A 21,859-nucleotide genomic window follows, 5' to 3' on the forward strand; every position below is an offset into this window, starting at 1 on the left:
GATGTATTGATGCGGGTGACTTGCTACTTGACGTGCATGTTCCCATGGGGACTCGGAGTTGATTTCTTTGTTTATGGGGAAATGGGGGCTAGGCTTGCCTCCCTTGGGCCCGACTCACCTACGCTGTGATTTACTTTTTTTTCGTTCTTCTCACTTTTTGGTTTCTTGGGGTTTTATTATCTGGGCGGGATGGATATCACATTTTCAAGGATCTAGAGGCGGAAACGATACACGTCTGCATTGCTTGGGCACTGTTGCAATATCTGGGTTTTTTTTATATTTTTGTCATGCGTGCACCACCCTTCTCTCTTGTCTATTGTTTATTTTTCTGGTTATGGCTTTTTATTTCCTTGTACATCGGTTTTACATCGGTTTGAGGATGGGTGACACGCGATACTCATTGCTTTCTTGCCACGGGTACAGTGGCTGGTTAGGTTTGGTTGCGAGCGAAACCATGGGCTTGCGGAGTTGTTTTCTGTTTGAAATCGATATCCAGGGGGGTCTCTCGCGGTTTTCTGGGCGAGTCCTAGACCGTATGTTAAAAATGGCTTATGTTATTTGGATTTTTTTTATTCCTTTCCACATTGACAGCTTCGGTTACATCTCCCCTAGAGGGCAGCGCCCGAGGTCAGTCTTAGATACGCTGTATGCTGCTTGGTTATCACTTGCACAGTCATTACCAATCGCATCAGTCTCCTGTTCATGTGCAATAGCTTGTTCTGCGACTGTGATATTGCAATCGATGTGACTGCTACATTCTAGTCTTCTCCTATATCCCAGTGTCCACTATATAATCTTGTATCCCCTGCATCGTTCATACCGTGATAGATACTGGATACCTATCCCCATACCCCTGCGTCACTTCATGCCTATCGTGCCTATCTCATGATGTCATTACACACGAGCATAGCTGGCCGTTCAGAATGCTCCCCGGACATTGACAGCGTAGATCACTAGCAGACCGTGCATGTACAGCGTACGGCATACGTCGATAAAGCATTCGTACCTATGAAAAGAGTTTATATTCCGGTCGCTATCAGTCTGGTATAACTACCATGTACTACTCCAAATTCTCCCGAGGTCCCGACAGACATCCGCCAACCCGAAAGCACGTTGAGCATCACTGACGTCACAGGTGTCGCTCAAAGCAGTCAACCCACTCCACGAATGAGATCAAGGCAATTCCAAGGTTCGGATGGGGTTCTGGGCCGTTTAAATGATGCAAGCGAGCTTTTAAGTTGGTGCTTCTCGTGATTCTTCTTCTTTTTATCTTTGCCTCTCTGTACTCATCATCTTAGCTAGGACCACGAACTAGCTTTTTCACGACGGCAACAAACAGAATTCTGGGACTGCCTTGGTATGTTTGACTGTACCATCTCTGGACTGGGTGATTGAAGGGTCTCCGGAGCTGTCTCTGCAGGGAGAACTTATCTTCGTTGCGCTGTCACGACCCATCCGGTCCAGATATATCACCACGCTTCTATCGAAAGTAGCAGTATTAACAACAATTCCAGACTCGAACCCACCGAGAAACTCAACTTTTGGAACATTATCATGTCATTCCTTACATCCATCCGTGCCGGCTCCCGCCGAGCCATGCAAACCAGCTACACTATCCCCTCCACATCCGCATTCCACACCTCCGCAGTACAACGCACGCTGAAAGAAAGCGACAAGAGTCAGCTACCCCAAACATCCCGTATCATGAACGAACCACCTACTAACCAAAGCCTCCAGACCGCGATGATCTGCCCAATATCTACGAAACCGAAAAAGAACGGCAACTGAAGAATTCGAAGGAAGGAAAGGCCGCTTGGCATTCCGATCTGGCTAGTGACAGCGAGGCACAAGTATGAATTCCTTCGAAGAGAGATACGATCCTAATCGGAACTAACCTTATCCTACAGGTCAAGGCGGATCGAGGGGAAACTGGCGAGGAGGACAAGAGCTTCGAAGAAATGCAGGAGAAGACGAAACACATGCCTAACCGGAAGTAATTGATTCCAACTTGGCTAATAGCTGCTGGGATCTACGATTTGAACGGAGCATGGGGTTGGTGGGTTAGTCTAATTCAAGCGACATACGAATGAGATTCAACGTTCTGAACCAGAGAAATGTGTTTGATAAATGTAAGAAAGATGTAGACAAACCGTCTCTCAAGCCCACAGGACTCTATTTCAACGCCAGAACAAGTAAACCAGAAAGCCCGGAACGCCCGCTCGCACACACACAGAGAGAGAGACGGAGAGAGATACACACGCCACCTGGGCACGTTACTTCAGAATCACAATCAAAATCACCAGAATAATTATCAACCCAACAATGGTCATCATGCTCCAGTTATCACCGGCCTTGCGCCGAATGCGATCCAGCCGCCGCCTGGCACCATCCAACCGGCCCTGATGCCGATCTACATCCCCGTCCATCCCATCCAGCAGCTCAACGTGGCCGTCCAATTCATCCCCAATCTGAATACTCAGCTCATGCTGGCGTCCGATCGACTGACCCAACTGATCGAGCTGATTGTCCTGGTCGCGCATGACCTGGTCGTGGTGCAGGTAGATCTGCTCATTGGACATGTTGGACTGGTCGACGGTAGGCGACGGTTCATCGCGATACGGACGGAAGAGATGCGATCTGTTCCGGTCGTCCTCTTCGTCAATTTCATCCTGCACGGCTGCGGCCGCGGCCGAATTGTCCATAAACCGCACGGACTTGGATGACGGGTGCTGTGGAACGGGTTGTTTGAGATCTGGCGTGGCTGAGTTCGACGCCTGCGTCGAGTCCGGTCCGTCACCGTAGAATTGAGAGGTGAGATCGCGGAGTTGCTCGTGTAGCGGTGCGAGTTGGTCTTTCAGAGCGGCGGCGCCTGCGCTGTCGTGCGATTCGGCTAGTCTGGTTTGCTCGGCTTCTACTGAGGTGATGCCTTCTTGGAGGGATTCCAGGGAGCGCGAGATCTCGCCATCCTGTGCGTTGGGTTCTAGGTCGAGGGATACGGCGCGCTGTCGTTCTAGGAGTGATAATTTGATGTGGTCTGCGAGGAGGAAGAGCTGGGACGGGTTCGTCATGGTGATGGCGTCAGACGGATGTGATGGTGTCGTTGGAGGTCGTAAGGCGGGATTCAAATGTCCCGCGGAGATGATGATGGGTCAGTGCGAAGAGCACCGAGTCAAATGAGTCGCTGGAATCGGAGAGTTCGGTGGTAAGACGAAGGAGTAGGTCACGCTGGGAGGCTAAGGCAGCACGACGTCGACGGATCTGCGATCTGCCGCCTTCCGCCTTCGCCCTTTCTCTCTCCCCGCGTTTCTTCCTTCCTTTACATTCTCCCCTGGAAGGATATTCTCGGCTATCGTCTTTTTATAACTATCATTTACTTGGGTGGCTCCTTTCAAACCTGGCTCTACCTTCAAAGACCCTGATTTCCTCGTGATCGACCTCGGTACTTAGTTCCCGCATTGCTCTATATCCGTGCATGCATACGCTGACTCCGCTTTCGACAAGGATCCTTTTCTACAACATAAGCTGGCAACTGTCGCAGTCAACTGTCGCAGATTTCCATGGAGCCTTGAGAAAGGCCTCAACGCCGCGAAATATGGATTTACAAGAATTTCTAGCCACGGAACCCACTCACGACCGAGATGATCTAGTGGACCTGCGCGCCCTTGATTTCGTCTCCAGCTACGATTCCCACCTTATGTGCCCGATCTGCCACTGCCCCTTTGTTGAACCAGTGCGCTTACAGTGCGACCATGTCTTCTGCCACAAATGTCTACAATCTGCTATAACAACCTTCCGCTCGGCCGACTCGGATGAGTTTCCGTGTCCTTCTTGCCGCACCCCCACTACCCGAGTCTCGACAAGTGTGCCCCGCCTGTTGGTCAACATGTGTGATGAAATCCAAGTAAGGTGTCCATTGCAAGCGGAAGGATGTGCGGAGCTTTTACCGCGGTGCCATGTCCAGTCGCATGTGGATAAGTACTGTGGGTACCGGCTAGTGCCGTGTCCGGACGACTCGTGCGAGAAGAAGATCCGGAAGAGGGATCTCCAATCGGACGAGAGGTGTCTACACGGATATTTCCTATGCTCTCGGTGCGAAGAAGATGTGATGGAGAAAGACTTTGAAGAGCACGACAAGGAGCTCTGCTCAAGTCTAGAGACCACCTGCGTTGATTGCGGAACTACCCTCCCACAGCGCGAGCTTAAAAAACACGTCGATGCCTGCCCCGACGTCGTCAGTCCCTGCGCAGCATCAAAATATGGATGTCAGGTCAAGATCCGCCGTGCAGACAGCGGAACACATGAACAAACTTGCCCTCTAATCTCATTAGGGCCGTACTTTGAGGCCCAAAATACTCGGTTAAATTCTCTCGAACTAACTATGCGCCATCTCCAACAACGAAACGAGATTTTTGAAGACGGAATGTCCAATATCCGAAACACGCTCCTTGAATCCGCACGCGCAGGCCGCAGCAATCGCAGGCGTAGCGTCACAGAACCAGACAGGACCCAATCTCAGAACGAAGACGATCCAACAGAAACCCCAAACGTCTTCTCCTCAAACGCAACAACCTACCTCCTCTCTCTCCACGAATCCCTCCGCGAGGAAGTAAGCCAGATGTCACATGCGTTAACAGACCTCGACGCCCGCGCAAGCATGACAATCATGAATGAATGTCTCCGCATCAAAGAAGACATGGCGCATACCAATGCAGCTGTCAACAGCGTGCGCATGCAAGTCCAATGGCTTATGAATCCAAGACTTCACAACGGAGCCCGGACGGGTGTCATTCGTACCAACACGGCTAGTACGGCCGAGGCTCGCTCGCAGCTTACTTCGACGTCTGCCCCTGGGCCTAGTAGTGCGGCAGGGCCTTTGGGGCCACTAAGGCCTAGGAGGCCTAGTGATACTGGGCGAGAGGGGACGAAGCTGTGAGGCCTGTGCAATATTTTTGGAGCGCTTGCATCTTTGGGTTTGATTGAGGTTCAATGGAGAGGGTTGGAGTTTTTTTTTTTAAGTTTTTTATGATTGATGATTGAGTCTAATGGCGGTGCTTTATATCTAGGAGAATGCTCTCTCGCGAACCAATTGTATAAGCACCCGAGAGGTACTTTCAATAGACCTATCTGAATAATTGTATCACTTTGATATTCGTACATGCAAAATAACCCTCATAAACACCTGGATCTTCCCAGCCACATGCAGGAAACAAAATGCCTCTAAAATGCTGACCTCGGAAATCGATTACTCATTCAATAGCCACCCCCTACGCGACCACATTCATTTGTGGTGCTTGGCTCTCTTGTTCTTCTTGCGCCCGTTGCTGGCTGCGGATCTTCTGGCGCTTGCGCTTCGCGCTCTTTGATTGTGAGCGCCAGAGATTGGTCTGCGAAGCTGAAACATCTTCGAGATTTCGTTTAGATGCATTTGACCTTCTCCTACCGAATCCTTTACTTGGTGTTTGAGACTGCGGGGTATATATGCCTGGTACCTGAGCAGCATCGCCTTGGATCAAGTGAGGGAACCATAAGTGGGCAAATTTGACGGCGCGTTCACCGTCTCTGTCTGAAGTAACCACGTCCACGTCTCCGGATTTCCACTTGATGTTGACTGCTATAACCCAAATTGCCGCTAGAGAGGGACTGTCAGTCATTTTTAGCGCTGTGTGAAGCATTTCGCAGATATGCGCGTGCTTAATGCCACGGGTATCATATTTTTTGTATGGCGGGTCGGGGCAATGCCAACGGATCCTAAGATTGAACTTGACGGTGCGTCCCGGGGAAATCTCTCTGTGCTTGCTGGTCTTTTCGACATGACCGTACTTGGACTGCATTTCGATTTCTTCGTCTCGTTCCAGCGTATCCACCCATAAGTGTGATAGATTGACGAGCAGGTCCACATCTTCTTCTGACGCATGGATGATCGCATCGCCACAATATGGATCAACCTCAACGTCTTTTAGCTTGACATTTGCTAGCCTCTCGTTAGAATGTCCCCCTAGAATATCATTCATCTCCGTAAACAAAAGGGATGGTTTGCCCTTGTATGGGCCATCACCAAGGACCCAGGTCATTCGGAAGAAATGACAGTGGTGAATCCAGGGGTCCAATGGTCGATGGGGAGAAAATGATCTTTCGGGAGGCGGATTCCGATTTTTGATACGAGCAGAATATGCATTGTCCACAAAAAGAAGCCAGGAATCTTCATGGTAGATGAGAAGCTCCTTCTCTGCAGCTGTCTCGACGAATAAATCACAATCTCCAGACATATCGTACCATTTTGTGTACAATACATTGACGGATCGAACTTCCTCGTTGGTGCTGCTTTGAATCGCGCGCTCAACGAATTGATCGCATATGGGATACCCCAAATACGGATGCATATATGGTGAATTCTTGTGGCTCCAGCCTATGCGCACATGATATCTTTCGTACTGTTGCGATGATTGTTGTGAAATATCATTCGGAACACCACTTTCTGCCATCTGGCCTATAATTCGGTCGAGCATAACTGGTCAATTTCAGGAATTGAATCATGGTGTTGGTAGTCTTTACCTTCAGCAGGTGGATTTTCCTCCTCGGCTACCTCGTCTTCGCATTCGTCTCCCATATCTTCATCATCGACTAGAATAGTGGCATCTTCTTGCGCCTCACTGTCTTCCTCCTCTTCCCCCTCTTCCCCCTCTTCCTCCTCCTCACTGTCATCTCTGAATGATCCATATTCGTAATAGTCATCGTCAGAATCATCCTCTGAGGATTCACTTCCCCAATCTCCGTCTTCTTCGGAATCCTCAGGATTCAGATCAGGGCCAAAAATATCCATAGTCGAGAGTTCCTGAGCCACTTCATCGGCTTCTTCAACCCCAGCTGAAGGCTCTTCCGTTGGTTCTTCTTGCTTCACTTCAAACATATTCGAAAGCGCCGCGAGCCGATCCTGCAAAGAAAGTTGATTTGAGGGAGGCTGCTCTGGCTCCGGCTCCGGCCTCGGTTCAGGGAAGCGGGCATTGGAAACATCGCTCAAGTTCTTCGCCAACACGGCGACAACCTTGTTGGCCTGAAACATCGTTTCCATAACATAGCTGGCGGGTGCAATCGCGGTAGGGTTATCGGCGGTATAGCGGCAGATCGATAGAAAGTGCTCCTTGAACCGGTCGACAAGGTCGAAAGGATCAATATCGCCATCGAAGCCTTCCGGCTTGGGCCATTGCGAGGCCATAGCGATTGTGACCGTTGTATGAGGGTCAGTGGCAGCTGTCAAGGTGAAGCACAGGACCGACGCGCGCAGACTTTACGCGTGGAGCAAGGGGTTGACGCGCCTATATTAGCCCCACTAAGCCGCTATTAAAACACAGATTAGATCTGTCTATTTAGATTAGTTACCTGGAGATTTTATGAATTGAAATCTGTTGCTGATTAAGAACAAATGTTTGATAGTAGTACATATTCTTTTTGACGAGGGTATAGATTGCGACTAAACAAACCATCTAGTTATACTTTTTCTCCTTGGTCTTCTTGCTTCTTTTCCCATGCTGCAACTCTCAGTTGGCGAAGCTTTACTCGGTACTTCAGCAACATGGGTATAAGCAAACAGAGTAGATAAGCTAAAACGTTTATGCTATCGCGGAAATCCAAACACAAGATAGTATCGCAGTACTGTGGACAGGCAAAGGTAAAAAACAAATGGGGAAATGCCCAAAGACAAAGCATGAACCTGTACGGCGCGGCATCAATGGGACGAACCAATATCTAGATCTAGAGGAGGAACATACAAGATTGGATGATCGAAGTATCCAAGCCATCGTAATAGTCGTTCTAGAGGATCGGGCTGAAGGCGAGGGCGGCCATTCACAGCATCTGTTGTTGGAGCTGAAACCGGCGAGGTTTCAGAAGGGAATTTGATGTCCATTGGAAACCGTAAAGATTTGCGGGAACCAAAGGTCTGAAAAAACAAGGAGAAAGATGAAATTGATGGAGTTTCAAGTACAACAAGCGAAGATGGCTGTTCTAAATTTACGGAGCGTGGGTCCGCTCCCAATTTTGTTCCTGTGCTGCCTGTCCAATAGCCCGAGGCTAGAAAATTGATTCACCTAATGACTAGTGATTCTTGTGGTAGCGGTGCTATTTAAACAGCTTCAATTCTTGCACAGAACACCCGGGATCGAGCGGCCTCGAGGTAAAGTTTGATTTGGCATCCGGCAAGCTCGCAATATCAAGATCCCAGAGTGATGCACAGGTGCAAATTAATTCCTTTTCCGTACTTTTTGCTTGGAATTGGGTATCAAACATGAATCTTCATTCAAGTGATAGTTATATCAAGATGTGGTCAAATCATGACACTGATATGACTTGAACTAGAGTTTGAACTAGAGTGTCGATCAGGATGGTAGGATACAAAGCCTATAAGGGCTGTCCCTCCCTGCTAAGCATCATAGATCATCCCTCGTACAAGTTAGGAATATTTATTGGGAACACGACGGACGGACGGGGGTACAATGCGAAACTCAGCCCTGGGGCGCAAGCTTGGTGGGGTCTCGAAAGAAATTAGTAGCAAGAAACAACAGGGCACTGATCTTGTTGCAATAAAAGGTGCCGTGTCAGGCCCTTTTATTATTGAAACAATTGTCTCAACCAAGATGCACTTCTCCTCCGAGATCTTTGACAAAATTCATCACCGTCTCGATCGCAAAGGCCTCAAACACCTGCGACTAGGATACAAACATAGCCCCGAGCCGGTCCGAACCATACAAAACGCTCCTGCTGTGCCTTGGGGCTGTATACCCTCTGAGATATTTGACCAAATCAACCAACACCTCGATCTTCAAAGCCTCAAAAATCTCCGCCTCGTGAACAAACATACCGCAGAGCGATGCCTCGGTCCACACTTTCTTTCATTCGCACGGCGTGCCCGAACAGATCTCACCGAGGCTAGTCTTCGAGCTCTACTGATTCGTGCCCGTCATCCTATCTTTCAGAAAGCCGTACGTCGCTTAGCAATCCGGGTTATCATCTACGACGCTCACAGCCTGGTACCAGCAACCACAAAACTCGAAACATACTATGGAAGTAGAGCACCAGCGTCAAGGTGGCTTAGAGAAGCGCAGAAGACACGCAATAGCCTACCAGATGAATTCATAATTCATTCTCTTGCCACTGCATTGAAACATCTTTCAGCCCTGCAAGAGATCAGACTCGAACCCTCTCTTGCCATTGCCCCGAACACAGATCAATGGCTCACCAGGTTTCCAGCAAAGTATTCATGGATATCCCACGCGTGCTTTCTCACACTGGCAGCTATTGCGAGAAGCTCAAATACAATTCATCAAGTGGATATATACACCAGACGTGAGTCCGATGGGAAAACGGATCACATTGATGAAAGCTGCGGCGTCCCAATTGGTGAATTTGCTCGTTACCTCACAAAGTTAAATGATTACGGCTCGAACAATGTCCACTTTTCAATCGATAATCTTGGGATGAAACTCTCTGGCGGGAATGGTGAACCATCTGACTTTGCCGCTGTTGGCAAGTTATTGTATTGCATGTCCGATCTTAGCATGTTATACCTTACGTTCGATTTCGACTATCATGTACACCCGGTCCTTGACAGCTACTAACAAACCTTTCGATCATATCGCAGACAATGCTCATCTCAGCAAATTGAAGTATTTGCACCTGGAAAGCCTTCCACTGACGACCAATGGGCTGCTCAAGTTGTTGAAAAAGCATACAACAATTGCGTCACTTTGCTTGAAAAATCTCCGCATCCCTAGTGATCAGACGTGGGAACATGTCATCAAATACATCGACACAGAGCTCCTAGCTTTGGAAAAACTATCCATCTCATGTCTTCGTCAAGGTGGACGTCTCGTTGAATTGTGCCCTGCACCCAAGTTGAATAGCACCCACCCATCGAGCGAATGGGCATACGCAATCCCGACCTACAGGCATTCCTGTCCCTTAGGATGTGAAGCTTTTGCACAAGCCCACAGAATACTAAGCCGTCTAGTTTGTGATAGGGGCACCGAATCTAGGTTAATTATGTCCCGATTCTCTATCGACTGGAATTTCAGTGATCATCTTGTCCTCAGTGGCAATGATACCGAGGATGATGCAGGCGTGGGAAAGGGGGTTGTGACGGACTGGTTAATGAAGTAACTATTCTTAATACAGACACGCCTTTAATTTAGCTCAAAGACTGTATATGAAGTTACAGACTAAGAATAATCCAACATTCAAATGATTAAAAGCTCAATGTTCAAATGTTGGACCAAGTATACGGGGTTGGCTTATCGATAAGCTGATTGGCCGGTAACTTTGAAGTTGCTCGAAAAAAAAAGTTTCGGCTCAACGATCCAACGTCAACCACACTACTCACAATGCCTCACAAGCACAAGCGCCGTGAACAGGATGAATCGTACGTCTTTGATGTACTTCCAGTGCTTGATCCATGACTAACATCCCAACCTCCTCCAGCCACTTCAACCTGCCACCCTCGGTGATCGCAAAAGCCCTCCCAGTGCGCGACCCCAACGCCAAACCCAAGATCAACACCAAGAACGGAAAGAAGCCATTTGCACCTAAGAAATCAGCCCCTCGACAGCAACATGACCCCGCCAAAAAGGTCACCGGCCCAGCGACCACCCGTCGCAAGAATGCCGGCGAAGACGACACTCCGAAAGCCTTCCAGCGGTTAATGCAGTTCCGAGAAACCGGCCGACGGGCCCCCTCCGGCCTGGAAACCGGCGAGAAGAAAAACAAGAAGCGCAAGCGCGAGGAAGAAGATAAGGGAACTCCGCAGAAGAAACAAACCGCTACCGAGTCCAAGCCAGAAGCCACCAAAGAGGTTAAGGCGGTTATGCCGAAGATCCTGCCCGGCGAGAGACTGGGTGACTTTGCCGCTCGTGTTGATCGCGAGATGCCTCTCTCGGCTATGACCAAGAATAACACCAAGGGTGGTATCAAGGTCCGCGATCACAAGATGACGAAGCACGAAAAGCATCTTCGGAAACTGCAGGCTGGTTGGCGCGAGGATGAAATCAAGATCAAGGAGCGCGAGCAAGCTGAGACTGAAGAGCGGGCTGCAGAGATGGAGGAGCACATGGATACTCTGAAGGCGTGGGAGCTTGAAGCGCGCGGTGGAAAGGCTAAGAAGAGGGGAACTGTTCCTAAGAAGTCAAAGAAGAAGGGTGACACGGGCGAGGACGGGGCTCACGATAGCGGCGACGATGATCCTGATCCGTGGGCGAAGCTTAAGAAGCGTGATAAGGAGAGAAAGGCCAATCCGTTTGACACTGCGAAGGCACCACCCGAGTTGATCAAGCCGCGAGAGATCTTCAAGATTCGGGGTGGTGCGAAAGTTGATGTTGCCAATGTGCCGAATGCTGTTGGTAGTCTGAGACGGCGAGAGGAGTTGGCTGGAGAGCGCAGGAATATCGTCGAGGAGTATAGACGACTGATGGCGGAAAGACGTGGACAAGCATGATCTCGGGATTGTTATCTATTCTACTCTTTATTAGGATATCCATTTGATAGATTTGGTTCATATGCAGCCGCAGCAGAATTGACTCTATCCGCTGCTTTTCATTTCTATGTCACATCGAATTACTGCCATTTTTTTTTTCATCGAGAATAAAACATCTAGTGGCCGTGGCCATCATCCGCCGGCTGCTCGGGGTCCAGCTTGATAATAGTGTCGATACGCATAATGGAAATGCAGGCCTCGACAGCACTCTTCAGCTGCTTGATCTTGCTCATGCTGGGCTCCAAAACACCAGCCTTGAGAGTGTCGTGAACGCGTCCCTTCGTCAGATCCAAACCGTAGTTGCGGTAGGTCTTCTTCTTGGCAATGGCCTTCTCCTCCTCATTAGCATCGCCGTCCTGGACACGCTGTGACAGGGCGTGGCGGACACGAAGCTGAGCCACGAGCTCGGATGAGTCCTTGGCAGCGTTCACAGCCAGGGTCTTGGGGATAACGAGCAGGGACTGTGCGAATTCGCCGATAGCGAGTTGCTCTCGCGATCCGACAGTAACTGCAAACTCCTCTAGGTAAATGTGCAGGGCAGTCTCAACGGCACCACCACCGGGAACGATGGTACCACTCTCCAGGGTGCGCTTGATAGCACACAGGGAGTCGTGAACGGAACGCTCCATCTCGTCCAAGCTGAACTCGTTGGCACCACGGAGAATGATGGAGGCAGAGCTATGGACCTTGGTGCCCTTGACGAGGATGCACTCGTCATCGGAGATGCGCTCCTGCACGACCTCTTCAGCCTGACCGAGGTATGAAGGATCGAACTTCTCGTCTCCGTTCAAGTCAGATAGGGTGCTGATAAGGGTAGCACCGGTAGCCTTCGCAATGCGGCGAAGATCCTCCTTCTTGCAGCGGCGGACAGCCATAGCGCCCTTCTCAACAAAGGCCTTCAGGACCATGTCGTCAATGCCCTTGGTGGTCAGGACGACGTTGGCACCGGACTTCAAGATCATATCCACACGCTCCAGGACAATACCGGCCTCACGCTGGCGAATCTTCTCCAACTGATCGGGGTCCTCCACTGTGATCTGGACACCCAGCTTCATGCGCTCCTTCTGCAAGTTCATATCCAGACAAGCGATCTTGGCATCGGTGACGCGGGTCTTCATGGCCTGAGAAGCAACGGTGCAGTTCAGGGCGTAGCCGTTGACGAGGACGGACTCGAGTCCGCTCTTTCCGTGGGCCTTGAGCAGGTTGACGGCCTTGACGGGGTACTTGACCTCGCCTCTCTGGTTTGTTGACTTGACCTGCAGCATGGCGTCCACACACATGTTGGCGAAGAAGTCTGGGTCGGAGCCAATGATCTTGGAAGACATGGAGGTCTTCGCAATGTTGACCAAACTGTCCTTGCCCAGGTTCTCGACCTTCGTCGTCACGTTCTCGTTCATGTACTTGACGGCTTCGCGGAGGGCGAGACGGTATCCGTTGATGATGGTGGTAGGGTGTATCCGGTTCTTCATGAGTTCGTTTCCTCTCCGCAGAAGCTCGGAAGCGATGAGGACAACCGAGGTTGTGCCATCTCCGACCTAGATGAGATCAGTCATGGGGGGCTCAATGCCCAGGGAATATGTGAAAACCGTACCTCCTTATCCTGCTGCTGGGCCAGGTCCACGAGAATCTTGCCCGCGGGGTGCTCAATATCCAACAACGACAGAATAGTAGCACCGTCGTTCGTAACGGTAACATCCTACCAGACGGAAGGTTGTTAGAAGCTGCCGCACAGCTCTGCGGGGTTCCAGAGATTACATACCCCTATGTCGTCCACCATCATCTTGTCCAAACCGGAGGGACCGAAAGAGCTCTTGATGACATTTGAAATAGCCTGGGTCGCGAGAACTGGATTCCATACGTTAGTACAATTGATCTCGCTGATGCTTTCAGATCAACATACCATTCTGCTCACGGACATCGGCACCGGTGATTTTCTGCCCACCCAAGACTGTGTGCGAGTTGTGTTAGTTCCGCTCAAATAAGCATCCGGGGTAGGGAGCTTACAGAGAGTGTCCGCATTGCGCGGAGCCTCGAAAATGCCTGCCATGGCGTAAGAAATGAAAAATGAGTTTCCTGTGCGATGGCAGAGCTCTGCTTGCTGGAGACGGGGGGTTTCTCTGGGTTGAGTCCACGCTAAAAGTTCTGCCGCACTAAAGCGGTGTCCGAGATAACATCCCACTTTGAAAAGAGTCATATCCTCGATCACTTCCCATTCTGATCTACAGTTTGGTTTACCCTCTTTTTTACGGCCAGGCGCTTGTTTCTGTCAATCATGGCCTCCCAAAACCCCGCCGAAACCCCTGTCCAGGGCGACGCTGCCTCCCAAACGCTGCCCGATCGCACTCAAGCCCCCGCTGATAACCAGGGCGAGTCCAAGAACGCCGCCAAGAAAGCCGCCAAAGCCGCAAAGCTCGCCGCGGAAAAAGCGAACAAGGGAGAGAAGGCCAAACAGGGCGGTGGAAAGCAGGCTCCCAAGAAGGCCCCTACGAAGAAGATGGAGGGTGCGGCGCTGATTGGAATTGATGTCGCCAAGGTGCGATTCCTTTGCTACTTTTTTTGGAATCAGCTTCTCACCTTCTCCCGCAGGAAACGGACTTCCCAAACTGGTACCAGCAGGTAAGAATACTTCCTCATGAGTGAGACTCTATCTATCATGCTGACTGGCTATAATAGGTTCTTACGAAGGGAGACATGCTTGACTGTTCGTCTTTGACATTTTTGACGGAAAGAATCTCTACTGACATTGCGCAGACTATGATGTGTCCGGCTGTTTCATTCTGAAGGTATGTGCATTGCGATTTCATGTCTTCTGTGCATGCGCTAACCGTACTAGCCCGCTTCATACTTCATCTGGGAGGAGATTCAGAACTGGTTCAACAAGAAGATCAAGGTAAGGAACTATATCTTTGTGGTTCGATTGATGAATCGTCATTAATGGTGAGAAAATTTAGGCGATGGGCGTGAAGAACTGCTCTTTCCCTCTGTTCGTGTCTGAGGATGTGTTGCAGCGTGAGAAGGACCACATTGAGGGTTTCGCTGCAGAGGTCGCCTGGGTTACCCATGCGTATGTTTTTCCAGCAGTTTTCCATGAATTAATCTATTGCGACTAATCTGGTTTGACATAGTGGCTCCACCCCTCTTGAGAAGAAAATCGCCATTCGTCCTACCTCCGAAACTGTCATGTACCCCTACTACGCCAAGTGGATTCGCAGCCACCGTGACCTGCCTCTGCGTCTGAACCAGTGGAACTCCGTCGTGCGATGGGAGTTCAAGCATCCCCAGCCCTTCCTGCGCACTCGTGAGTTCTTGTGGCAGGAGGGCCACACTGCGCACTTGACACAAGCTGCCGCCCAGGACGAGGTGGTAAGTTTTTTCTTTTCGTTCATGAGGAATGCAGAAGGATTCTTGCTAATACTATGGGCAGATGCAAATTCTTGACTATTATGCGGCTATCTACAACGAGGCACGTGTTTACCCTGCATCTTGTGAGACGCACCACTGACTTACTTCGCAGCTTCTTGCTGTTCCGGTTGTGAAGGGTCGGAAAACGGATAAAATAAGTCTCCCTAGATCCTCGAACTCTAGCTTCAAGAAATAACTAACTTTTGAATACGAGAGGTTCGCTGGAGGAGATTGTGAGGACCGCCCGTTCTATGCTTCATGATTTCAACTAATAAATACCAGACACGACGACTGTCGAGGGCTACATCCCCGCCACCGGCCGCGGTATCCAAGGTGGTACTTCCCACGGCTTGGGCCAAAAGTACGTATCGTCGTTCACACGCCCACGACGTCATAACTAACTGAAAAAAGTTTCGCGCGCATGTTCAACATTGTAGTCGAGTCTCCGGACTCGAAGCCTGGCGAGGTTCTGCCCCCTCTCCACGTTTGGCAGAACTCATGGGGTCTGTCGACTCGTACCCTCGGTGTCATGGTTATGATTCACAGTGACAACAAGGGTCTTGTTCTGCCTCCTCGTGTGGCAGAGCTCCAGACTATCATTGTCCCCGTCGGTATCACTAACAAGACCTCCGAGGAGGAGAAGGCGAAGCTTGATGCCGAGGTGGATGGCCTTGTTGCTGTTCTCGCTGCCGCTGGTGTCCGTGTCGATAGCGACAAGCGCGCCTACTCCCCTGGCTGGAAATTCAACCAGTGGGAGATGCGCGGTGTGCCTCTGCGCCTTGAGTTCGGTCCTGGCGAGTCCGCCGGCCACTTCGTCACTGCTGCCCGTCGTGACATTCCTGGCAAGGACGGCAAGAGCCCTATTCCCATCCCCGATTTGGCAACCGCTGTTCCCGCCCTCTTGGAGACCATCCAGGCCGATATGCTTAAGCGCGCCACTATTGAGTTTGATGCCCACCGCAAGATCATCACTAAATGGGATGAGTTCGTGCCTGAGCTGAATCAGAAGAATCTGTTGATGGTTCCCTTCTGTTTGACCGAGGCCTGTGAGGATCAAATTAAGGACATGTCTGCTCGCAAGGCCGAGGAAGACTCCGGCGAGGCCGAGGATGCCAAGGCTCCCAGCATGGGTGCTAAGTCGCTGTGCATTCCCTTCGACCAGCCCGAAGGATTGGAGAAGGGTGTCACCGAGTGTATCAATCCGAAATGTTCGCTCAAGGCTGAGAAATGGTGTATGTTCGGCCGCTCTTACTAGGCTAGCCGATTTCCATACAATCGCCAAAGCCGAGATTCTAGGAAACTAGACTCACAAGGCAGACGGGGGTTGAAAAATATCAGCTAAACGCTGATTGCATTTCAAGGGTTTGATTATGGTTACAAGTGGTTTCCTTTTAGATACCTCACTTTTTCTTTTCATTTCAAGGGTGGAGTTGGGAGGGACTATCGGGGGGTGTGCCATGTAGTGGAAATGATCCAATGAGAAGAAATGAGTGATGTCTTTTTCATATTATGCTCCTCTTGCAAGAATTCTCTGTGATTTTCTGATGAATAGCATGCATAGTGCAAGCCCAATGCGCAACTCCGTTCCAAACAAGACTGGATGCTTAGTGAAGGCCCAGATGTATATGGAGGTAGGAATTTTCCAAGGGTAGAGACAAATTTTAAAAACCAGTGTCGAAGATCTAGATTGGGTGCCCGTGATACGTTAACCAACATGGCCAAAAGACTACCATTACCCGCAAGTTCATATTGATTTGCGGTTCTCGGACCTATGTACCTCAAAGGATTCGTAACAAGCGCCTTGTTTACGCCCGATTGGCCATAGAATTAGTCCCCAATCAATTGATGGAGTCCAAAGGAAAAGTAGCTTTGGTAGTAGATAGTAGACAATAAAGAAAGACAGGAACTTCATCTAATGATGATATCCCGTTAATAAAGTAAGACAGAGCAGAACACACATTATTCAGAGCCACGGGTAACAGGCACTGAGACAGAATGGGTAGCCGCTTGTAACAAAAGACAAAGACAATGGTAAACTAGTGCTAATCGGTCAGAGATGGAGATGTAGATGTAGACCGGAGAGCGAGACAATAGGTAGGAAAAGAGAGCATCGTGTATGATACGGTGGATATAGACAAGGAAAATGATGATAAGGTATAGAGGTCAGGACTTTAAGCGGAAAAAAAAAAAAAAAAAAAAAAGGCAGAAGGGAAAAAGCTTGATTTCGCAAACGCATCGAGTCAAAAGACTCGGTAATCGCTATAAAGAAAACTGGACGGGAGCCAGGCAGGCTTTTTGTGAGGTATCGTGAGGGCATCATTATCGTCGAAAGGGCAGCAGTGAAGTCGACTAGTAAGTCTCGACAGAGCGAGCTCCGCGAAGCTGCATCCGTGCCCGAGTCCGCGGCGACAGACTGCGTTCACAGCCAATCTGAGAACTGATGTTGCGGGCTCTCTGGGGCCAATTGATGAGCTTTTCGGCATCAACAGGGGTGGACGAGTCGATTACGTAGCGGACATTGTTCTCGTCTACGCCTTCGATTTGGACGCGGGGCGGGGAGATGCTAACGCTTGGAAGCTGGAGGATCTCATCGTCACTGTCTTCGTGCTCGTTTTGGCTGTCATTTGAACTTGAGTGGGCTTGCATGCAATACACGGTGCCCGTTGTGGTGGTGGAAATTTCGGTGGTAGATCGAGCGAGGGTAGATAGATTAGAGGTGGAGGCTGAGTGGCGTTTCCGTGATGCAGATGCAAATGGAGTCTTGGAGTGGGATGTTGAGGGGTTGTCGTTGCCGGCACGGATAAGGACGTCCATGTAGGTAAGCTCCTCGCCGGTGTTCGGGCGCATGCCATCTTGTTCCTTTTGGATGTCGGCTAGGAAGCCTGGAGTTGGGGGCGGGGCGTCAGTGTGTCTTCGTTGGCCGGGGCCTCGTCGTAGAACGCTGGAGGAGATGCTGCGGCGGGATTCCGAGTTCCACTTGTGTTTCTTGAAGGAGCCCTTTCGCATGAGCCTGGATATCGAGCCGACTGAAGCACTGCGGTTCAACCCTATGTTCTTGGGGTCAAAGCTCCCCTGGGTTGCAGTGGGTGTGAAAGGAGGGCCAGCGACAGGAACAGGAACATTGCGGAACGCCTCGTGAGAATTGATCTCACGGACAATGGCATCTTGCAAGGTCTCGTAGGTCGGATGGGGGCTGACAGCCTGGGTAGACCTGTATGCCTTATTGAACAGGTCCATCATTTCCGAGGCCTTGAAGCGAGGCGACGGGTTATCAGGGCCCAGAGGAATAGGGCTGGAGGTCGGAAGAGGGCTGTTCATGACCTCTGCGATACTAGGAGCCCGCTTCATATCATTGTTTGAAGGCGTTGGGGGCTGAATGGCGCGATGCGCGATTTTCGGCCGGCCTGAAGCGGCCAGTTTTGTATTGATGGAAAGGTCGCGAACATTCTTTCGTGACTTCGACCCCGAGGCTAGAGCTGGAGAAGCTGACCTTGCGGTCAACGAGGAAGTCCGAGCCGCTGTAGCTGGAGGTTTTCCTACCGGCGTAGCTGATCGCGAGCCATTATTGCCGTCACCATCGCCCATTGGCATGGGCAGCGTAGGGCTATCTGGCAGCGGTGTCGTGCTCCATCTTTTGCCCTGTTTATAGGCAGGAGGAACACCAAGGCGCTGGCTAGCACGTGGCGTGTCTGGTTGCGCATCCTCTTCCGCCTCGTACGCGGCAGCTGCCTCTTCTGGAGACAGACTGGGCGCTGATCTTTGTTGGCGAACAAGATGGCTTAGATGCGACAGTCGTGAAGAAGCAGTAGACATTGCGTCCGGAGTGGCAGAGCGAGTCCGCAGATCGCCTTCCGATGTCCAACTCGGTTTCACAGGGAAACGTTTTCCAGGGCCACGCCGTCTTGAACCGGTTCGGCTCACCGTGCTTGCGCCCCCAGGCGCAGGAGGAGACGAGCGAGAGCTTAAGGATGACGAGGAACGAGAATCGCCATATTTAGCGATATTCCTGTCTGCCACGTCCTCTTGATATAACGCGGATAGTATCCGAGAAGTTGCTAATCCACTTCGATATTGAATACGTAGGAACCTTGTCATGTTCCGCTCGGCGACATCTTCATTGTAAGGACTGGAGGGAGGGGAGGCGACCGGGCGGTTATTTTCTCGCCGGTACTTTTCTGATGCTGAAAGCGCATCTAGAAGATCGATATGGCGGGAGTTTTGCACTCTTGGAATGGCAAAGTGCTGTGAGACGAATGGCGATAATGATTGGGATGATTGTGGTCTTGCTGTTTCGGCAAGGTGGTGGTGAAGATCTTCGAATTGCTGGTCAAGCTGCTGAAAGTGCTGGTTCACATCCATAGATTGTGAAACTTTGAGTCCGGGGGGAGGGAAGCCCCGGGGAGGCGGGTGTTGCAGATAGATGACGGGCCGTGAGGTTATTTTGCGCCTCAACACCGCTAAAGTACGGTTCATCCGACTCATTGTCTCCCGTTCCAATACTCGTTGCAGGCCGTGTCGAGGCGCGCTCTTGCAGAAACAATTTCTTCAAGGCGACCATTTTGGAATTGTTTGTCCCCAACCCATACACAAAGTTTGCCGATAATCAAGGGCGCACGAGACGGCCGGGACAACCGAGACAGGGAAGGCGGTCCAAAAATAATCTCAAGCTAGTAATTGGTGGTAATAGAGGACCCACGAGGGTGAAGAATTAGGGGAATGAAATCATGGCAGCATATAGAGCTTGAGAATGAAGAAACCGTTTATACAGGTCAGGTATCAATCCATGGCCACGAAGTAAAAGAAGGAAAGAAGCGAGGGACAAGGAAAGTCCAGACGGCGGAAACCATGCCAGTGCAGATCCACGACGTATTTGGAGTGTCTGGAGTGTCTGGATCAGGGGAAAGGTGCCCGGTCTTTCTCCATGGGTACGTCTGGGGCCCGGCCGATGTGGTTTGAACGCTAAGAGATTAAGAGTTCCCCAATTTTTGCCGCGACAGCTTGACACATGAACGGCGCGTCTCTTAAGTTGACCCGGGAAAGTCTACCCGGCACGAGCTGCTCCATGCTTCTGGGATGGGATCGTGGAATCGTCAAATTCAACCCAGCTGTGAAGTCGGGATATGCAGCTAGTCGACCGTTTCTCCGAATCCAACGTCCAGTGCATGGTTGCGCAGGTATTTCAGACGGGCCTGACGCATAGAGGGTCCACATGACCGAATGTCTCTGTGGCCAGCCATGGCAGCGGCCTCTCTCGCGCTAGGCGTTTCTCTCTCTCTTTCTTTTCCAGTTATTTGTTTTCTATCTTGGGAAGGTTCGGGAGGTCGCCGCGCCAGGCCCCAGTCGGTCAAGGCAAGCCCAATGAGAAGGAGTGGGATGGGGATCAAATGCCGGCCAGGAAGGCTAGAAACGCCCTCGGGATGGACGTGGTGGGATGTGGGATGCAGTATGGAGCTCCCAATTTCCGCACGAGGTTCGATTGGTGTGACGAGGTCGATCGGCAATGAGTGGGCCCTGTTGCTGGACAGAATCCTGCAAACCGATGCCCCTGGTTTGCTGCGCAATTCCGACGCTCCGGAGTCTTGCGCATCAACGATGGAGTCTTGCGCATCAACGATGGAGTCGTCTGCGAAATTGGACTGCGATTTAGCGAGGTCTAATCATAGAAAACAAATGCCCCAAATTTCGGATGGCTGTTTCAGAGGTGGGGGGAAGGACCTCGAGCTTTCCCCTCCAGCCCTGGCGAGTGCCTGTCGTGAACCGTTCGGTCAGGGGCTGCACGAAACACTAGGCAGAATTCAAATAGGCCGATCGATCCCCTTTCGACACATGAACCTTGGAACCTATTGGGCCCCGTACACTTCCTGCAGAGTATATACACTTCCGGCAGACTAACCTCGTGTCCCCATATTCTTAGGTTTTTTGAAATCAACAGAGTACTCTTCCCAGATCCACTGAATAATTAATCTTGCATCTTGCATCTCAGGGTCCGCGGAAAACTTGGGTATATTTGATCGATCGATCTTGATCTCGATAGTACTTTTGACCCCGTCCAAGCTCTGCTGTTGGCGTGAGACACTATGGAGATGTAATATCCTCCCTGCCGGCGATCGCTCTGCGATAGGAACCTCGTCCATGAACATACCTGCAAGTGGCGTGTGACGGAGTTCCTGGGCGTGAGACACGGCATTAGCCTTGTATCGGATCATGCCGATCGCCGGCGTTAATTTTATTTCTTTGATCCACTGCAATCTATAACTACTTCGATTCGAGTATTTCATTATTTCTATACTTCGCAATAGTGACGTATGCCGTCAACGATGACTCCATGTAGCATGCTCATCCGACAGTCCTAAATTAGCTGCCTTGGTGAGCCCTAGCATGGAATCGACAGGGTGTTTGGAGACTCAAAGACATTTCCAGTCAGCCTGCCATTGGCTAGCTAATGAAATGTTCGTTTGATTTACCATTGCCATATACATAAATTTGTAAAGCTGCCTTAATCTCTCCCTTCCTTCCCACAGACTTTCCCTACATATTTGGTCTAGCCTCCTTATTACACAGACCAGCATGACCTGGCCTGGCTACGACTCGTGGTCGGAGACAAACGCTTAGATAAGTCCAGCCTGAGCTTGGCCACCTCTTTTAGGTCCTTCTTCGGAGGCATGTTCTTTTGATTGTTTGTCACTGGTCATGCTATCTTGTTGGTGAGGCACGTGGCCAAACATTGATACAGGAGGAAACATACATCGAAGTTTGTGGTAGGTGCGTGCATAACGTCAGGGCTTGGTGCATATGCGTAAGGAGGTGAAGAAAGAATGCGTGTCGTGGGATAGTGAGGGATACGGAGGGGAGGGGGTTTTACAGCCAAAGTTCCCTCAATCTTAGACACACAGAGCAAGTGGGTTTCAAGGATAATAAAAAGGGGATTAGGAAGTGAAT

General features: G+C 50.5%; 11 protein-coding genes across 11 annotated transcripts; 5 read left to right on the plus strand and 6 right to left on the minus strand.

The window, feature by feature from the left end:
• Window positions 1–1,554: 1,554 nt before the first annotated feature.
• On the plus strand, window positions 1,555–1,997 carry N7443_006595 (uncharacterized protein; the record flags this gene model as incomplete). The annotated part of the gene is made up of 3 exons (XM_056886651.1): window positions 1,555–1,678; window positions 1,738–1,850; window positions 1,908–1,997. 3 exons carry the CDS (start codon window positions 1,555–1,557, stop codon window positions 1,995–1,997), a joined length of 327 nt encoding a protein of 108 aa, XP_056740300.1.
• Window positions 1,998–2,273: 276 nt separating this feature from the next.
• On the minus strand, window positions 2,274–3,068 carry N7443_006596 (syntaxin family protein; the record flags this gene model as incomplete). Its single annotated transcript, XM_056886652.1, has 1 exon — window positions 2,274–3,068. One exon carries the CDS (start codon window positions 3,066–3,068, stop codon window positions 2,274–2,276), a length of 795 nt encoding a protein of 264 aa, XP_056740301.1.
• A 524-nt stretch (window positions 3,069–3,592) lies between these two features.
• N7443_006597 (uncharacterized protein) lies at window positions 3,593–4,933 on the plus strand (the record flags this gene model as incomplete). The annotated part of the gene is made up of 1 exon (XM_056886653.1): window positions 3,593–4,933. The coding sequence occupies one exon, from the start codon at window positions 3,593–3,595 to the stop codon at window positions 4,931–4,933; it is 1,341 nt and encodes a 446-aa protein (XP_056740302.1).
• A 331-nt stretch (window positions 4,934–5,264) lies between these two features.
• On the minus strand, window positions 5,265–6,380 carry N7443_006598 (uncharacterized protein; the record flags this gene model as incomplete). Its single annotated transcript, XM_056886654.1, has 1 exon — window positions 5,265–6,380. One exon carries the CDS (start codon window positions 6,378–6,380, stop codon window positions 5,265–5,267), a length of 1,116 nt encoding a protein of 371 aa, XP_056740303.1.
• Window positions 6,381–6,487: 107 nt separating this feature from the next.
• Window positions 6,488–7,213, minus strand: N7443_006599 (uncharacterized protein; the record flags this gene model as incomplete). Its single annotated transcript, XM_056886655.1, has 1 exon — window positions 6,488–7,213. The coding sequence occupies one exon, from the start codon at window positions 7,211–7,213 to the stop codon at window positions 6,488–6,490; it is 726 nt and encodes a 241-aa protein (XP_056740304.1).
• A 1,417-nt stretch (window positions 7,214–8,630) lies between these two features.
• Window positions 8,631–9,611, plus strand: N7443_006600 (uncharacterized protein; the record flags this gene model as incomplete). Its single annotated transcript, XM_056886656.1, has 1 exon — window positions 8,631–9,611. The coding sequence occupies one exon, from the start codon at window positions 8,631–8,633 to the stop codon at window positions 9,609–9,611; it is 981 nt and encodes a 326-aa protein (XP_056740305.1).
• A 762-nt stretch (window positions 9,612–10,373) lies between these two features.
• On the plus strand, window positions 10,374–11,479 carry N7443_006601 (uncharacterized protein; the record flags this gene model as incomplete). The annotated part of the gene is made up of 2 exons (XM_056886657.1): window positions 10,374–10,411; window positions 10,471–11,479. The coding sequence occupies 2 exons, from the start codon at window positions 10,374–10,376 to the stop codon at window positions 11,477–11,479; spliced, it is 1,047 nt and encodes a 348-aa protein (XP_056740306.1).
• Window positions 11,480–11,634: 155 nt separating this feature from the next.
• On the minus strand, window positions 11,635–13,565 carry N7443_006602 (chaperonin-containing T-complex alpha subunit TCP1; the record flags this gene model as incomplete). The annotated part of the gene is made up of 5 exons (XM_056886658.1): window positions 11,635–13,053; window positions 13,110–13,214; window positions 13,278–13,363; window positions 13,419–13,466; window positions 13,523–13,565. The coding sequence occupies 5 exons, from the start codon at window positions 13,563–13,565 to the stop codon at window positions 11,635–11,637; spliced, it is 1,701 nt and encodes a 566-aa protein (XP_056740307.1).
• A 225-nt stretch (window positions 13,566–13,790) lies between these two features.
• Window positions 13,791–16,175, plus strand: N7443_006603 (proline--tRNA ligase; the record flags this gene model as incomplete). The annotated part of the gene is made up of 10 exons (XM_056886659.1): window positions 13,791–14,051; window positions 14,105–14,134; window positions 14,192–14,219; window positions 14,270–14,301; window positions 14,352–14,408; window positions 14,470–14,582; window positions 14,644–14,881; window positions 14,943–15,003; window positions 15,203–15,281; window positions 15,332–16,175. The coding sequence occupies 10 exons, from the start codon at window positions 13,791–13,793 to the stop codon at window positions 16,173–16,175; spliced, it is 1,743 nt and encodes a 580-aa protein (XP_056740308.1).
• A 1,094-nt stretch (window positions 16,176–17,269) lies between these two features.
• N7443_006604 (uncharacterized protein) lies at window positions 17,270–19,279 on the minus strand (the record flags this gene model as incomplete). Its single annotated transcript, XM_056886660.1, has 1 exon — window positions 17,270–19,279. The coding sequence occupies one exon, from the start codon at window positions 19,277–19,279 to the stop codon at window positions 17,270–17,272; it is 2,010 nt and encodes a 669-aa protein (XP_056740309.1).
• A 767-nt stretch (window positions 19,280–20,046) lies between these two features.
• Window positions 20,047–21,126, minus strand: N7443_006605 (uncharacterized protein; the record flags this gene model as incomplete). The annotated part of the gene is made up of 2 exons (XM_056886661.1): window positions 20,047–20,573; window positions 20,814–21,126. 2 exons carry the CDS (start codon window positions 21,124–21,126, stop codon window positions 20,047–20,049), a joined length of 840 nt encoding a protein of 279 aa, XP_056740310.1.
• Between the last annotated feature and the right edge of the window lie 733 nt (window positions 21,127–21,859).

The sequence above is a fragment of the Penicillium atrosanguineum genome (assembly GCF_028827265.1).
Source record: "Penicillium atrosanguineum strain IBT 20685 chromosome Unknown utg000005l_segment0_segment0, whole genome shotgun sequence".
In the NCBI taxonomy this organism is placed as follows: Eukaryota; Fungi; Ascomycota; class Eurotiomycetes; order Eurotiales; family Aspergillaceae; genus Penicillium; species Penicillium atrosanguineum.